At 35.7% G+C, this 18,949-nt stretch overlaps 1 protein-coding gene across 19 annotated transcripts in view; it reads left to right on the forward strand.

Moving 5' to 3' along the window:
* The window catches only part of SOX6 (SRY-box transcription factor 6), a 379,634-nt gene that overhangs the window by 348,407 nt on the left and 12,278 nt on the right, over positions 1 to 18,949 (forward strand). For 17 of the 19 annotated variants that reach the window (XM_030481391.1, XM_030481392.1, XM_030481383.1 and 14 more), the window contains 2 exons: positions 12,770 to 13,003; positions 16,074 to 16,290. In XM_030481391.1, the coding sequence (XP_030337251.1) occupies positions 12,770 to 13,003; positions 16,074 to 16,290 (451 nt within the window). The remainder of the gene's footprint in view (positions 1 to 12,769; positions 13,004 to 16,073; positions 16,291 to 18,949) is intronic. The other 2 variants (XM_030481379.1, XM_030481380.1) reach the window with 1 other exon arrangement.

An 18,949-nucleotide genomic window follows, 5' to 3' on the forward strand; every position in this document is an offset into this window, starting at 1 on the left:
TACGGGCGTTTGTATAGAGGCACCTTAGCCGAGCTCCAAATGAAGCCGACTCAATGGCTGGGGCAGCTGGAACATCTCTACATCGCTCCAAGCACTTATTACAGGTGCTGGCAACTGACCAGGAGTGTTGGGATGGATCAATGCTCCCCTCCCCCAACACATCTAGTTTAAAGCTTTCCTGACCAGCCTGGCAAGCCTCCTACCAAAACAGCTCTTCCCCTTCTTTGTCAGACCAGCTCCACCAGCCTCCAGTAGATCTGGCTTCCCAAATGGAGCCCCATGTTCTAAATAGCCAAACCCCTGACTATGGCACCAGCATTCTAACCATTTATTAACCTGCCAGACATGCCTAGCTTTTTTAAGGTCCATTTGTAGTTAGCAAAATTCAAAAACATGATTTGAGAGCCTCATAAATGTTTTGTGACTGGTACGCAAAATTATAAACAACAACCAATTATAGAACTAAACAAGGATTTTACTTTTTTTTCCTCCAAACCTCATAATTTTAAAGGAAACATCATTCTTTCTGTAGACGGCTTCAGAATTTTGAACATTTGAGATTGTCAGTACTGAAATACAGCTAACTGGCATGGACACATCAAACCAGCTTTGAATCTAGCTATAGATAAAACCCCTTTTTCAACACAACTGACCAGAGTGTGTAGAATAGCCATAGGTAAGCCCTGTTTAAATTCCAGGTGGGGGAACCTAAAGTATGTAGGTCTCAGTTATCTGAGAATATTGGATGATCTGAGTATGGGTTTTTTGTTCAATTTCTAAAAATTATATTCTTTTCACAGATGCTCACTTTGGTGATAGTGGTTCTTCTGAATCATATAATGTGCTCTATGTTTATGGATCTTGTGCTTATATAATTTGCTCTGTGTTTACGGGTCCTTCTGGTTTTGTGGTTGTGGTCAAATGCTTTAGAAATTTGTAGGAAGTGTGTTAAGATTTTGTTTTGTAGTTGATAGAAATCTGCAGACTAGATCTGACATTCCTGTTGACAATTACTGATTTTACCTTAGCTCAGGTTGCAGTGTGGTTTCCTTCAGCAGTCATAGTCAGGGATTTAAATTCCATCAAGACCTGATCTTCATTCCTGCCAAAGAACTGGATCTGTTAAGATATAGTTTTCTTGATTGGATCCTGGGCTCAGGGCAAAAACATCTGAATGTTATTTTTTTGCAATTGCCTCACTATGTGATTTTGTAGAAGAGAAGTAACTTCTCTGTGTCCTGTTTTCCCAAGTGAAAAATCAGATGCATTATAAAGCAAAATTATTTTTTTTAAAGCAAATGGAAATGCCATATTAATACTGAACATTTAGTTCCATGCTCATTCATGTTAATTTATTAGAATCAGGGGCTTGTGATTTAAACATTTGGCCTTACAGTTTACCATTTGGGCAACATGCACTTTTCTTCTGAGCCCTGTTTTGATGATTTCATTTGTTCTATCTCTCATTCGCTAGTTTTCTTGATTCTGTAAACCTTTTGCTTAGCACTTGCTGATTCTTCCTTTGATACTCATCTACCAGTGTATGTTAAGCATGGACCATAGTTCTGAGGATAGGTACTTGCCTGCTAGTTAAGATAAAAACAATTTTAAATAATGTGGTAGGATCTGTTTAACTACTTTCTCTGTATCTATGTGTTTATTTATCCTTGTATTAGACTATTACTTTTCAAAGTCTCCCAAAGGATAACCTTTGCTATGAAACCTAAATGTCAAGTCAGTCATTAAGAGGTATCTTGGAGTCCTCAGCACTGGATTGGTACCAGCCCATCTTCTTAAATTCATTGACTTAGTGTCTGTGTCCTCCTTAATGCCTGTGTTTTCCCTTTCACTGCCCGCCTAGTCTCTAATTTTTAAGTTCCTTGGTTAAAGATTGTGTTTTTCTATATGCCAAGTTACTGTTGGAGATTATATAGCTTTAAGCCTTATTTGTTTGATCATAGGATATTTGTCCATGCTTCAGGTAGGCTGAATACAAGCCAATTGGCAACTGCGAGCTGCATAATGATTGGTAATAGGCTGGTTCCAGTAGTAAGCCCCAGTTTAATCTTACAAATTCCAGTCCAGTCCAGTCCAGTTCAGTATACACAGTTTTTAGTCTGAACCACAGAATAACAGAACGGTTTGGGTTGTAAGGGACCTTAAAATCATCTAGTTCCAACCCCCCCTGCCTGATTTTGGACCTGAACCCTAGCTTGGAGGAGCACAAGCTCACCTTTGCTTTTAAAATAACATATTTCTACTCAGTAGCAAGCTTAAGAACCCAGTTCTGGAGCATTTCAGATGGTGGATTGCTGACCAATACACAAAGTCAATGAGTTGCTTAGTATTTGCAGCAGTTAACATCAGTCTGTCTTTCCATATGTCCATAAAGTTAGCACTTGCCATTTATATTTGACTTGAGCTAGCCAAATTGCAAGGCATGTTGTAGTACAACATACCTAAGGGTGAGGAGAAACTGCCACCTTGTCCAGGTCCAAATTTCTGTCTGTCAAAGTTCACTTTCCTCCTCCCTGGTGACAGAGCAGACATCATGACAAGTGGCTAGGTTTTGCAAATCTATGAAGTAAAAAACAGATAAATTCTTTATTAAAGGAGCACCTCTATATGCTCAAAGCCTCAACATTCTCATATATGCCCAGTAGTAAATTGCTTATATGAAAGGGTGACACCGTCCCTTTTTAACTCCGAAAAAGGTTGACTTTAAGCAGCTGAGGAGGGAGGTGAAAGGGAACCATATATTTGCAGGCAGATCAATCTTGGCAGGCTGCCAACACAATCCAAACCTGTGAGGTAACTTGCTTAACACCCTTCTGTGCAGAGGTGTAAACAGCAGGTAGTACATGACAAAGTATCACCCACTTTTGTGACAGTGCTTCATAAATACTGGAGGAAAGAATGCCTCTCCATGCCAGTATTTGTCGCACGTAAATATTTGTAATAGTTGCTATGGCAGTTGAGAGAGGAAAGATGAAAATCAGAAAACAGTGAAAGCTGTCTGAAAACAAAGCAGCATTTCCAGAAAGAATGCAGCAAGCTCAAGTACTGGAATTTTTATTCCTCTGAATTCTTGTTATAAGAATTTGACTTAAAAGAATCCCAGAAGTTTATCTTTATAATTTAAAGATAAAATAACTTAGTATCTTGGTTAATTAGACCAGATGCTAAAAGGTGGCCTTCATTAATTGTGGGTGCTGTTTTTAACACCCATGAATCTATTTGACTGTGCCTGATACTTGAGTGATATGTTTAATTTTTTCAGAATAACTCATAATAGATCAGGAATCTGGGATAAAGTATTTCAGTCGTGTTGGATCAGATTCAGTGCCTCAGTCTCGGAGTTACACAATACCTGCAAACAGGATAGGAATAAGGTGTTCTGTCTTTTAAGAACCATCCTACCACTTTTCTGATAACAGCCACTTCATGAATCTCATTGTTGCCAGCATTCCCGTAACATTTTACAGGGGGATCTCCCACTTTGAGTACTGAAAAATACGAGCTGGGGGTGTGTGGACTGATCTTCCCATGGCATTGAAACTTCGTTCCCTCAAGACACTAATATTTAACACATAGTATGCTTCTCACTTTCAGAATAATGAATCTGGATTTCCTCCCCAAGTGTCACCTTTTGATTTTCAACTGTCTTAGGTATTTTTTTTCTAATGCTGAATATGAGGCTTTCCTATTCACTGTTCTCATGCTACAGTAATTGATTCCTATAGAATCATTCCTTTATTTAAAAAAAATTCTAGTTAGAATTTCTGATGTTGTACAACCCACCACTGTTACAATGCCCAGAGTTTTACACAGGGATGCCTATTAGCACAGTTATGGTTAACTGCTTGTCACAATTTCCATTATATAGTAAAAGATTATTTTCAGGAATTTAGAACAAGGCTGTAAAAAGTAACTGTGGGCTGCAGTTTTACACAGAAAATCTTTGCCCATGAGAAAATTATTGTCACAAATGCTGAAAGCATCAGTCAGTTTGCATAGCTATTTTTAAGTGGAGTGAGTGAAAAATCAAATATAGTAGTTTAAAACATATTTTCACACCCATGTACAGCCACCACAGGTGTAAAATACCCCATGGTCCTGATTTCTAGCTCTGCACATCTTTGTATAGCTCCAATATCGCAAAAAAAGCTTGGGAAGCTTGGAGCTTCCTAAAATAGCATAAAATTTCCAGGCACAATTGAATTTTCAGCTGTTGGAGAAAGCCACCATTATACCACACTGCATGGTGGAGGGTGAAATCTTGCCTTTCTTCCTTACTTTCTTCTTTGAGCACACAGAATGGAGCAGAAATGTGAATACACTAAGGAAAGAACATCATATATTCTAGCTAAGCCTAAGCAATTGATACAGATTCAGAGAAGTCCTCTTCTTTGTACAACTGTGTATTTTTCTAAGTTTATACTGCACACCATTTTCTCCTTCAGGAACCTCAGTATCTCAGTAACAGAAAAAATGATTAAGAGCATCTGTCTTAATTCCACATAAATATGCTAAGAATCTAAGCGTTTAATCCAGAATTTAGTAGCGAGGGACAATATTTTTTCTTAATTTCTACTTCGATTTAATTTTACAAAATCAGTGGTTCAAAATGTGTGTGGGGTGGGCTTTACAGTGTCTTCATAGTTTCTGCAAATATTAAATGATTATGTTTTCAATTTGACAGGGGTATTTTCACAGGAAGTGCAGTATTTCAAAAAGAGTAATTTGTAAATTTTCACATAAGTCCCTATTTCATGGCAAATGCCCCATTTTTTGTCCAAACCAGGTAAATGTGGCAAAATATTTGGACATGCCATTGCCCTGTTTTTAAAAACATCTTCCTGGCTTCATTTACCAGTCCCAAATGCACAAGTGCAGCATATTTGAAAAATTAGCCTTAAGAGTTTTTCCTATCATTCACTATTACATATTACTTACTGCTATCATGCTGCTTTTGCTTCTCTCCATTAATGATATATTCTTTACTAATTATATTATTAATTATAATAATATCAGCACCACATGTTAAAGGCAAGAAGAAAAGGCATATGAGTATCCTAGCCTTAGGTCCTTGCCATCTAATTACTGTTATGATATGACAAGTGAGAATAGCAAATACTGGATGAAGGGAATTAGATATATTGATACAAAGAATGATGTTGCATATGCTAGAAGGTGACAAATTTAATGGAAGATTGAATGCAGGAAACAGGCTGCTAAACCAGTGATTCCAACACACATTGAAACCTTTTGCAAAGTATTCTGCATTTCATTAATATCACATAATTTAAGAGAGGTGGTTTTGTAAACTCTCTCCCATTGTTAAACATAGTTCCCTTTTATAAAGCACATTGTATTTAAGCTTTAAAATTCATTGTTTTGGTATATAGGAGCAAGAAAAGTTGTTCATTAACAGTGTTCAGCCACACCTTGAACAATGCATCCACCAAATATGAAGTCAGGCTGCCTTTTTTCTCTGTGGTGAATTCTTATCTGTAATTTCTTTGTCCTAAAATGCTAAAATGAAACAAAACATTGACTGAAATATAAATGGATCACGTCCTATGGCCCTTGTTCAGGCAGTACTTTTTTTTTTTTTCCCCAACTGTTAGGGATTCAGTAATTAGAATCAATCACTGTGTTTTAAATTATCATGCTTTCTGGATTTTCTAGGTGTCACTGTCATGTTAGGGGAAATTTGAAATTATGTGAGTAACAGCTCAATAATCTGTTACCCTTATGGTAACATTTTTAGGTTAAATAGATTAGTTCATTCCCCTTTGTATTGTTTTGACTTTGAATATAATTAATTTAGTAACAATAATTGCTTAGATGTTAAAACAACATTTTTTGGGGGAGGGGTGAACAAACAATGACAAACAAAGGAAAAACAAACAAACCAACAAAAAAGACCTCAAAAATTTGCAGTATTGATAGATTTTGTTAGATACCTAACAATAACTATTACTAATACTTCTCCTGGGACAGGCTGGTTTGTCCATGGTTTTTCCTTTCTGTGGGCCTCTACTTTCTTCATTTGAGTATGAAATGAAATATCAAAGGGAAACAACAATAGTGTTTGTGGGAATGTTAATGGCAGTTACACGTGATGACTAGCAATCCCTTATTTTTTGTGTCATTAGTTAGGCTTATAACTTCCAATTTAAATATTTTTCACAATTTTTCTATCAATAATATCTATGACAGAATGGGGTTGTTAGCATTTAATTAAAAGTGGCACATAACTGAAAAATCTTATGACACTTACATACTTCCCCAAATTTATAGTAGAGGCTGCTTCTTCATTCCAGTTTCCATCTGGATGTTTCTTGGATCTTCACAGAATAACTTCTTATGCTGTTATGTTACAGCACAAGTGGGACTATGTAGGCCACTGAGGGCTTAAATCAGGCCTTAAGCACTAAGTAATTCAGGTAATATTCCATGTAATTTAAAAGATTATTGTATTGTTTTAGCTCTATTCCACGCCAAATTTACATGAGGCATGTAAATTTGCAAAAAAATGTGGTCAAGAAATCTAAACTGTTTGTGTAAACCATCAAGAAAGTAGTTGCATTTATCAGTTTTAATTAATTTAAATAGTGTAGGTCTGGGCATGGCTGGCTGTGGAGCACGGATGTGCTAATAGCTTATTTAGAAAAATTGCTTCAGTATTTAATATGATCCAACTGACAATTCATCTTTAAACACTGGTGAATGAACTGCTACCACTGAGAATAGTTGTCTTGGTTTCACACACAGAAAATACTTCACTATTAATTTTAGCTCTAGACTTTCAAATGGGGAAAGATATATGCAGGTTGTGAGGATGGCTGCGAAAACTGGTGCCGTGTTTTAATTGAGATTAAGAATTTTGCTTGCATATGTAAAACAAATGTACTGAAAAAAAAAGTAAACCCACTGCCACCAAATCTGAAAACAAGGCACTTTAGAAAATATATGCTGATATATAACTGGCTAGAATTTCCTTCATTTTGCAAAGCCACAAGCCACATGCATCAGCTCACCACAAAGTCATTAGGTCTTTTTAAATTCAGATGAAAAACATTAACAAATACCACAAAAGGCTTTAGTATGGCCCCTTTGTTCATTCACATATGGCAGTTTATAACTCCTGCACCACTTGGGTCGTGTGTTTGTTTAAGCTGCCTCCATCAGGCCAGCCCTGAAAGAACAAAAGACATCTTGAGCGATCCTAAGCAGGAAATGGGCTAATCTAAACATGGCTTGTGACACTATAAGTAGAATAGAAAGGGGAGGGATTGATTAGTCATTAATGTCCAATTGACTCCATATGGATGTTGCAATAATAAGGCCTTTTTCAGTGCAGTAGCGGAGTTATTGAATTAGAGGTTTATGTTTCCTCAGAGCTGACCTTAGGGAATTCCCTTTTGGTTCTTCTTGTTGATGTTTTAAAGAGAACGGAGTCTCTTAACAGGAGAAATAGAAGCCTTATCATAACTGAGTGTTGTGTGGATTTAACTAACTTGTGCTACAGTATATTCCCACCTCTTAGTATTTACTTAGCACATTTCACCTTGCAGGTGAAATATTTTAAAGTCCATTTAAATATTCCAGTATTTAATGAATCACTCATGTCTTTCTTCATTTCCTCTCCCTCTTTTCATTCACTGACATGCAGCCTATAAGAAATGTTTGGCCCTCAAATTCCAGCTGAATAGTATTTGTTTAGCATTTGGAATGAAAGCAGCTTGACAAACAAACACTTCCCTGCAGAACATTTATGCCACTGTGTGACTATAGGCATCCCCATCCCGGAACTAATCATGTTTCCAAGTGGGTATTAGTTTTGCCTAGTGATGACAAGCCATGCCAGTAATGACAACAGTTCATGAGATACTGATTTATTTTGCCTCTCTTGCTGGTAATAAAGAATGAGAAAGTCTTCTGAATGTGGATGGGGATGAAGAAGTAAGAGGCAGGCAGGGACAAAACAGATAAATGTTATACTAACACTGCTGTAAGTCATTTAGATTACAGTGAAGTATTCCTTTCTCTACAAAATTGAATTTAATAAATGAAAATAATAGTTAAATTATTGTTCTTGTATTCTAAACTTTCCAGATGTTCTTTTGTCATTCTATTCTTTCCAGATTCTATTTGATTTGAAATGTTGCTAAAAAAAAAGCTGCATTTGTCTGTCCACAGCTTAGGTGCAGGATGGGGGACTGCCAAACCGGTTTTTCATGCTCCCTGTTTTTATGGCATTTCCATGTTTATAAGTAACCCATCTCTAGTATGAAAAGAATTAGTTCTGTTTCCATGTTCATTAGATTCTGGTTTCTGCAACAAAAGCTGCTAGCTCTGCTAGTTTTATTACCACAGACAGGGCCAGATATTTTGGAGGTTGCAACCAGGCTGCTTCAAAGTAGACAAAATTGTCATCTCAGCTTAATGAATAACTGATGATAGGAGCTTTACTACTTAGCAGTCACTTCTGTACTAGGAACCTAGAAAGATTGTCTTTATTTCTATATGTCCTATCTTGGTATATGTCTGTGGAAGATGGTATCCATTTTATTCTCTGGAGTAGCTAAAGATTCATTATCTGGGGGGACAGTCAAAGAAAATGTATCACTTCAAACATGAACCAATGGCCATAGTGTAAAGAGTAATTAAGGTATAAAAGAGACTGATAAAAATATTTTTGATGTCAGTTCTTTTCTTTTTCTTTCCTTATCTTTTTTCTCACCCCTGTTTTTGCTCCTTTTTATCACGTTATTATTGTTTGCATTCTGGTAACATGTAAAGGTCTAGTCTGAGGTTTTGTTGTGGTAGATGATGTATAAAATGGAAGGTAAAATCACATCTCATTAAAGACAGCATGATTAACCCTAATGTGGCCAAGATTTTAGGGAATGTGCTAAGAGATGGTGCCTGTCTTGAAATTCTTGTCATTATATAAAGTGAGAAACTCAGATAAAGGCAGGAAGAAATAATGTAAAAATTGTTACTGTATGTTTCTTAACATCTAATTCATGTATAAATGTTTATGTTTCCTGTCGATGATCAGATTTTTTTCTCTGCCTAAAGAACAGGGGTTCTTCATTCCCTGCACTGTCATTAAAGAACAGTCTCTTTTGGAACAAAAATACTGTTTGAAATTACTTTAATGAAGCTGTAACATTTTTAGATGCATTCCATGGTGTTCTCTGACCCAGTACTGTCCCTGGAGTCTAGTCGGGAATCCAGCTTCCAGGGAGGAGTTGTCTGCCATATATCCACAAAAAGTGATCATTCTTCTCTAATCTGCTTTTAGTTTTAAATCACCAAAGTCATGACAAGTTGAGCAAATGCAAAGCATCTAGGAAGTGAGTCAGTCTACGCCCTCAGAAGCTAAAAGTGTCACTTTGAGAACAGCTCCAGCCTTTAGACTGAAGTATAGACTTTGCCAACTAAGCCATTAGGGCAGCCAAACTGTGCTGCTTTTGCAATAATCTTAAATTCTGACCAAGCTCTTAATTTTGAAAATCAAAACCTCCTGCTGCAATTGCAGTATGAGCAGTAACTAGCTGATAGAGCATCAGTTGCCACAGAGACAGTTACCAACTTCCTCCTCTCTTCTCACCTTTCATTAGTAATACATTTTTATTTTATCTAATATTTGAGGTTTATTTTTTATTAGGCTTTCCTGAAAATATTTTCAGAAAGAAGTAAAACACCCACCTCTTTGCAGTTGTATATATCTTTCCTTTAAAAATTTCAGGAGTCTCTTTCCACCTTTGTTAGTACTATAATTATCACAATAAGAAAAAAATACATACTTTGTAAAACTTATTGAAATTGTTTATATAGGGCACAATCCTGTCTAAATATCTGATTGACAGGATGCAGTACCTAAGAATAACTAGTTCCAAAGCTTGTTCTTATGTGTTTCAACTTGTAAAAGCTCACTAAGGGTATGTGCTTTTTGTATCATTAGCGCCTCATTTCTAAGCTAAAAAGGTACTGAGACTTTCTGGTTCCCCACGTAGAATCACACACTAACAGCAGTATTTTCTTGTAATGTTTTATATACTGAATATAATTCTGTAGTTCCAAAATAGTTAGAAGAACATGGAGGTTATATTACTTTAGTTATTTGCAGAAATTCATTTTTCAGATGCTTTTGTGATGGCCTATGGGTCAAGTTGCAAATATTCCCCCAGAGATCAAGCACAAAGAACATCAACTCTTTGGCTGCTTTTTCAAGTCCTTCAAGTATGGACTTGCTTAAAGCAGATGCAGCCAGAGCTTCTTGGCCTTCCTAGGATTGTTGTAATTTATTACTCCAAGTAAGAATTGTTTTCTAATATAACCTTTATCTGAAAGCAGATCATGTATGGTGGTTGGTTTTTTTCTCATTCTATCTCAATTATATCCAGATTAAAAAAAACCCAACAAACCAAAACCAAACCAAACCAAAAAACCCCTAACTTTTAATCTTGATACTTGTAAAGGTACTCTTTGCCTGCTCTAGGATTGAAAGGTTAGGCCAAAATTGTGTTAGAAAGCACTAAAGACAAACTCCTTAACCATAGTGAATAAGTACCTTTGTGGAAGTAAAAGATGGAAAATCATCGTATGAATTCAAATATGTCTTCTTTTCTTTGCTGTGAGTAGAGTAGCTGAATAACAAATGACAACTTTTGCATCAATAATAATTTGCTTTTTTTAATTTGTCCCCAACTTCCTAATACTCACATACTAGTTACAATTTTTATAGTATTGTTTTAAAAGATGGAACATACATTACATGATATATTTGATTTTTCTCAAATTACATAACTGTTTGTCTCAGTAAATGTTTCAGTGTTGACTTACTATGTTTGTAACTTGTTATAGTCACAATAAATATATTCTCTCTCAAAAGATGGTATCTTTGATATGCATGTTCCAAGCCTTCTGCCACCAAAGGACAGAGCCTCACAAACCATACACACCCCTAAACTGGTTGTACACGCAGGTCGCTCAGCAGAACTACTGTTCCTTTTTGCAATAAAAAACTGACTGCAGCTGCAGCCTCCTGTAAATGCTGAACACCTATAGCAGGGTACTTAGAATAGTATTAAAATAGTTCTGCATCTCACATTTGCCACAAACCTGTCTTCTTTTATGCGCACGCATGTTAGTATACAAATTGCCAAATTGGTGTCAGTTGTAAAGTAATGGCGTTGGAGGCATCATAAATTACCATGGTGATCCTCAGGAAAAGACACTGCCGTATATGAATGAGTGTTTTGCTCTCAGGGTAACGTATGTCTTCATCTGGCCCAGTAGTCAGCATATTGCCTTGTGTTGATGGATATAGTCAGCTTGAAACTACCCTACATCTCAATGCACAATAAACATGGCTGTCAACACCATATAAAGCAAAATCAATTTATCCTGTATGGTCAGTGCATTTTAAATGAAATTAATGTACTGTGGACCTGGTGGCAAAAAGGTAGTGTATTAGTTATGCATCCTCTGTTTTAGGGATTTTTTCATGTAAATGTATTTCCTATATAGATTTTTTTTAAAGGGTATACCTAACATACAGTGTTTTTCCACTAAATTAAGAAACTTAGGTTTTGCACAGTTAAAAACTTGTGAGTTTTTATTTTTTACTATAACTAATCTTATATTATTTGGCAAATAAATCCATGTCAGGGGCTGTAATAGTTTATAAAAAAAGTAGGCCTATTGCGGTGCTAGCTTGTCGTCAAGTACTTTGCTTTTCCAAGGTACTGAATTATATGAACACTTTGATGAGGCCTAAGACTAAGTAAGTCACTCTCCCACTGTAAAGACTTTTAGCCTTTCTTTTATAGCTAAGGTATAACCCTAAAAATAAATGTTATCATGACAATTACAAACATTTTTCTAGTGAAAGCATGCCTTATCTAGGCTTGGTATTAAAAATATTAAAAGAAAGAGATACTTCTATATTAACTAGTTCTACACCTCCTACTCAGTTCTGTGAACTCTAAACCCCCATGAAGCTTTGCTGTTTGTGGTCAAGAAGCAGGAGTTGATGCATTCAAAAAATCAGTTAAAGTTAGCATGTACATGTTGAATTGATAGTGGATAAAGATAGGACGCTGGGGTACATTAAAGCACAGCAGGCATGAAGAAGCTGGAGTGCTTGTCTCCCATTCCAGAAGCTCCAGGATGCTGAGCGTGTACCAGTTGAAGGCAGATGGTTACATATATGTGATCAAATGCTCCAAGACATGTCTAAAATTCAACTAAAGAAGATGTGACTTTAAAATGTTCACCTCCAAATATAACCAGATCTATATAATTAGCAGCATGTACCTGGTGTTCTATATAATTTATTTTATGAAATATTTGGCACGTGCTTCACTGCTCAAGCAACAAAGTCATTGTAAATTACTTGTGTGAACAAGTATACATCAGTTTGGATTCTCCAGTGTAACTTTCATGTGAATTTCATTGAGCATTCAGAACATGTATCTTATGTTAAAGTCCCAAACAGAAACTTTTTCAAATCTCCATGCCTTAACTAGAGAAATACAGTGCAATTTGTTTCTTTGCTCAGATTTCGATGCCTTCAGCTGATCAATTACATTGAAATCACTGGATATCCTTTCTCTCTTATAGATCTGGCAGCAAAAAGAGAGAGAAAGCGAATGAGGCTAAAATAAACACAGCACTGAAAGCTCTTGCATAATCCACATAATAATGTTTTGCATCCACCTTGTTTCTTCCTGCCCTGACGTTACAGGAAGTAAAGCAATGAATGGCTCTGCAGCTAAACTACAGCAGTATTATTGTTGGCCAACAGGAGGTGCCACTGTGGCTGAAGCTCGAGTCTACCGGGATTCGCGGGGCCGAGCCAGTAGCGAACCGCATATCAAACGACCAATGAATGCTTTCATGGTTTGGGCAAAGGATGAGCGTCGAAAAATTCTTCAAGCCTTCCCTGACATGCACAACTCCAACATCAGCAAAATCCTAGGTAAGTGCAACACAATGAACAAATCATGACCGTGACTGAACCAAAAATAAGGGAAGCTAAGAAGGCTCTGCTATAGTAGTGGCAATTTTTGGAGCTGTGGAAAGATGAGATTATTTATATTGGTGACACAGGCTAGTTACTTCCTTCTTGGATATGCAACTTCTCTAATTTTAGGACATATTTTGTTTGGGAGAGGTTCACTGAAATTAGCATTACTGAAACTTACACAAATGAAGAGTCATGGGTTATTTTCATTTTCATTGCCTTCCTTTTCCCTTTCTGCCCCTTCCCTAATGCTTTTTATTTTCACCAGCAGAGTCATAACATGCTTTAAAGACTTAGCAGCATTCAAAAGGAATGTTTTGTGAAATCTGTTGCAAAAGTGTATCCTGATAAAAGGTCTAATTGCAAGATCTCATTAGAAATCACCTGTACTACTAATTACCTGAATGCAAAATGGTACTTGCTAGAGTAAATACTGAGAAAAAATTAATAAAGTACAAAATCAAAATCAAAGGTTTATGTCAGACAGTGAAGTGTCAAAGAAAGAAACCTAGCACAGTTCAAAAGACATGTACATGCATATCTTCCCACATGCAAAATGATGTTTGATTCAAAATGTTACAATGTTGAAAAAGCTAAGGAAGCACTAGTACCATATAATTAAAATACTGCTTAGTTAAAAGACACCATAGTTAATATTTAATTTGTGTAAATTAGGACGATCAGGGAATATACCATGGATTATATTTTGCCACTGTATAAATAAGTTGGCTCATTTTTGAGAAATTTTGATTTGCTTTTTAGACCCCTCTGGAGAATTAGAAACATACGTGAGAATGAGTGGTGAAATGTTAAAATCTATATTTGCTTTCTGAGTCTTTGAAGTAAAAGACAGATTCCAAATGTAACTCATAATAAATAAAAGTAAAAATCAAGTTTTCTCTGTAATCATTTTATTGTAAACTTTGAGTTCAAATACATTCTTAACAAAGTTTGTAGCATGTTAGTTCAATCAGAGGCAAGAATACATGGAAATAAATGTTATTTTGTCCTAAAACTTCTAAAATCTTACTTGGTACTTCTCATATTTTTGCCTACTATATAAGCAAGTTATATGAATAGCCTTTCAGTTTTATATAAAACCTGCACTGTTTCAGTGTTGGCAGCTGTAGGGAATCTATATTATTTGTGTGCATTCTGTGAAAAAACTATTAGGAGCATAGTAACTGTATTCATTAAAATGTAAACTTCCAGCATAAATATTTCAGAAGTGCCAGCAATTGAGTGTTTGTTAACCATGGAATTAACCTGTCAGTATCTGCTCTGCCACAAATAAGTCTATGTCCATATAATATCTGTGCAACTTTTCCAGGACAATGGGAAAAGAGACTGAAATATTAGAACTGACAGAGAGTATTTCTGGCTATGGATAATATTTATACAACTTTTCCATTTGTTGATGTATGAAAAATCTTGGTAAAAGAATAGCTTCCACCCACATTTACCAAAGCTGTAATTGTTTTATTCATCTAAAAGACACCAAAAAGCTATTTTCTGCATTTCTTATCCCTTGGAAAAAAAGAAGAAAAAAAATCTCTTCTCTATTCAAGTGTTTAGATAGCTCCTTATAAACAATACAAGAGATCTGAATACTTTCTTCTCTTCCTGTGCACACTATGTTTTTTAACTTTTTAATTGGTGCAGTTTTCAATGAGACTTTATAGTACCTGAAGTGGTATATATAATTACAGTGTGCTTTCTGTTTTTCCTTTTTTAAAAAGGCAAGTTTGTTAAATATAACTTTCTCAGTGCAGTTCTGTGCATTTATTACATCTGGCTAGAAGATAATATGCATAATAGGATTTAAAATATGGTAAGGTGCCAATATTATGCTGTTGTATAACCCCAGCTGGCAACTAAGCACCACACAGCCACTCACTCACTCCTCTCCTGGTGGAAGGGGGAGGGTACTGGTAAAAGTGAGAAAACTCGTGGGTTGAGGTAAAGACAGTTTAACTGATAAAGGAAAAGCCGCCTGCACAAGCAAAGCAAAATAAGAAATTCATTCTCTGCTTCCCATGGGCAGGCAGGTGTTCAGCCATCTCCAGGAAAGCAGGGCTGCATCACATGGAACAGTTACTTGGGAAGACAAACGCCATCATTCTGAACATCCCCTCTCTTTCTTCTTCCTCCCCCAGATTTATATGCTGAATGTGATGTCATAGGGTATGGGATATCCTTTTGGTCAGTTGGGGTCAGCTGTCTTGGCTGTGTCCTCTTCCAACTCCTTGTGCACCGCCAGCCTCCTCGCTGGTGGGCTGGGGTGAGGAGCAGAAAAAGGCTGGGCTCTGTGTAACCACTGCTCAGCAAGAAGGAAAACATGCCTGTGCTATCAACACTGTTTTCAGCACAAATCCAAAACAAAGCCCATACTAGCTACTATGAAGAAAATTAACTATCACAGGCAAACCCAGCACATTTACCAAGCTTATATCATAAGATTAGTAAATTTAAGACACACAGACAGCAAGGGATTTTTCATAATTTTGTTGAATCTATAAGGATTTTGATAATTTTTTCTTGCTACATAGCAAGGTATTAATATCTATTAGTAGGAGTCTATAAACCAAATCCTCATAAAACTATCAAAGAAGCATATGTCCCCAGGCAATGTGTTAAGCTTCTAACAGCAAAAGTATAGTTGTAGACCTTACTGAACCATAATACTGTGTGTGGTATTACAAAGGTACAGAATTATTCACAGATTAATGCTCATACTGTAAAAAAATAAATAGTCTGTTTTTCAGCATGAGGCTGATGTGTTGAGAAGTAACTATTGATTTTAAGTGCCACTATTTAATAGAAATTTACATATGTTTGATCTGTAGCAATATCTGAAAGTCAAGGTTCTTTTAACGTCTCAGATTGTGCATCCCAATATATGTGCTGTCTGATGTAAATTCAAATCAGTTTATTTAATTAACTTACTTAAAATTTGTTTATTATGAGGAAAAGGCATGTTGAAATGTGTATGTGTAAAGCACTCACTAGTGTTTTGTGTTAACAGGATCTCGCTGGAAGTCCATGTCAAACCAAGAGAAACAACCTTATTATGAAGAGCAGGCACGGCTAAGTAAAATCCACCTAGAAAAGTATCCTAATTACAAATACAAACCTCGACCAAAACGTACCTGCATTGTTGATGGTAAAAAATTGCGTATTGGTGAATACAAACAACTGATGAGGTCTCGAAGACAGGAGATGAGGCAGTTTTTTACTGTAGGGTGAGTACTATTGTTGTAATTGTTTTCAAAGACAGAACATACCATTTGAAAACAAATAGACTTATCTGTTTAAGTCACTGACTAATGTAATTTAGAAGGTAAGGATTTGAACCTGCAAAACCTTATTAAAAACATAAGATATATCATGGAATGTGGAGCTATCAGCTTGCCACTAAATGCTGAGTATGATACTGATTATGGAATTCTTTGAAGTCAAAAGAAGTTGTTTCCCATTAGCCTGAAAGGTTTGAATCATGTCTTTTGTGAGTTATTAGAAAGCTAATCCATTCTGGGTTAGTAATGACTCTAGGATAATTTCCTAAATTAAGACAAGAACAAAGAGAAAAACACAAAAGACTATTCCCACATAGAATATGGAGTCAGGAGAGGCAGGAAAGAGAAAAGGGACAGGAGTAGTAGCAATTACATTAGGAACACACATGGATGAATGATACCATAGCATGAGGCTATTAGGAAATTTGTTATATATAGAACTGTGGAAAAATATATTTTAAAAATAAAGATTTTAGGAAGAGTCTTTCAAGTAATGCATAGATAGAGTGGTTAGATTTACAACTTGGAATACATGGCTCAAAAAGTTCCTGGCACAGTTTTAAAAACTGTGTGTTTTTTAACAGCATTTCCTCTAGTCTTCAGCAGAGAAAGCAGCTCTATGAAAGATCTACAGGCTAAAGATAACAAAAGTCCAGTGAAACAACTGCACCATAACTGATTTCTGTCTCCTGTTTTTTTATGAATTAATCTGTGATGCTCAGTGCTCTAACACAATGTTACTGCTGGTTTGCAAAGAGTCTAAAAGCTATCTCCAGTGCCAGGCTTTCCAAATTCACAATGTTCTGCTTATTTCTCTAATCACAATAGTCTCCTTTTGTTGAGTGCTTCACTACCAGATAATTGACCTTGACGTCAATTATGTGCCCTCATTTTTGGCTTCAGATGCAGAACTCCTGTTGCAGTCAATTATTTTGTGGTACAGCCTGTAACAATGTGGACTCTTTCTTCAATCAGTAAATAGGAGTGTTTCTGGTATCTTGAAATAGCCTTGCATTCGGTAGTTTTGACATTGTTTTTTATGCTTCACTCTAAGGGAAATTGTTTACTAATAGGCTTCCATCAAAACTGTGCATAGAACTCTAAATGAAAATCTGAATTTATAGAAGACATCACAAATTATATTCATATTGAAGGAATGAAACTCTATTTTATGTCTTCCAAAGCAGATTGACAGACCAAATCATATCTAGACAAGAAATGCAAAAGAAATGCCAAAACAGCAGTCTGGACAACTTGAGAATTATTTGCTAATTCAAAACAGTATTAAGCAGTAGCATTTTACACATTGGAAGTGGTGGCTAAATATAGAGGTGAATATAGAAAAAAGATTTAAGAAACTCCTAAAAGTGCCTACTTAAAGAGTGATACTGTGATTTAAAAAAAAAAAAAAAAAAGAAAGAAAGAAAGAAAAAGAAAAGAAAATAATGGAAACTATTCAAAATCTAACTGCTGGTGCAACCTAGATGTAGCATCTTTCTCATATATCAAACAGTATGATCACAAAGACCACGAGAATGTCATCATTTTCTTAAAAGGATTGGTTCTAATTCATATTTATGCTAAGTCCTCTCTACCATGCTCTATCCATGTAGAAGTTTTAAAGTAAGAGTAAACTAACTCTGTGCACTTATATAATGATGCAGTAAAATTACTTTTAGTTATGCAAAAAAAAAAAAGGGAGTACAAAGTCTAATGGATGCATTCAGTAAAGGTGCAACAAGATCCATGTTGCAGTTCAATATGAATATAAATTTTGATAATGAGGAAACGCAAGCTGTGATTTTAAAAAAATATTTCACGCTTTTCTGTGATTTCCCACTGTTGCCCCAAATTCCCTTTTCCGTCAAGAAAAAAAATCAAAACAAATTCTTGAAAGAGATCAAGCAAAAAAGGTGAAAAAAAACAGACTAGGGTAGTTTTGGGTTTTTTGTTGGGTTGTTTTTTTTTTCAACTGAAACATAAAACATGGTATAATTTATTTCAGCACAATAGTTTACTGAGTAATAAAAAGCAACATTTCATCCAAATTGCATTATAATTAAGTAAAGCATGGTAATTGAGCCCATCAACTTCTCAAACTTAGTCTTCCTTGTGTTTAATGTAAATATCACATAAAGCATCAGCTGGAACAGTTTTCCTAGCTGACCTCCTACACCCATCGTTTTTCCACTGTTTTGATGGAACAAGCAGCATAAGCCGTCCTTCAGACTTGAGAGTTGAGATGCAGTTTCCTTTTCCCAATGAAATAGGAGACAAATGTGGGGTTTAGAATTGAATATACTCTATGTATACAGTAAATATTTCATTGTAAGATAGAGAACAAAAATACAAAATAGACTCAAACGAAACATGCCAAGTGCTGGTTTTCTCTCTCTCTCTCTTTTTTTTTTTTTAAGAACATATTGATTATGTTGGGAATGCGTATGCCAAAATGGCAAAAAAAAAAAAAAAACCCAACCAAAAAACCATCCTAGAATAGAAAGATAAAGGAGATGTGTGAAGATAAAGGTAAACCTTCAAAACAGGTAGCTAAAAGAAAATATAAATAGCAAGAATTATATTATTTCATATTTGTGTTTGGTAT

The sequence above is a fragment of the Strigops habroptila genome, chromosome 4 (assembly GCF_004027225.2).
Source record: "Strigops habroptila isolate Jane chromosome 4, bStrHab1.2.pri, whole genome shotgun sequence".
NCBI classification, from domain to species: Eukaryota; Metazoa; Chordata; class Aves; order Psittaciformes; family Psittacidae; genus Strigops; species Strigops habroptila.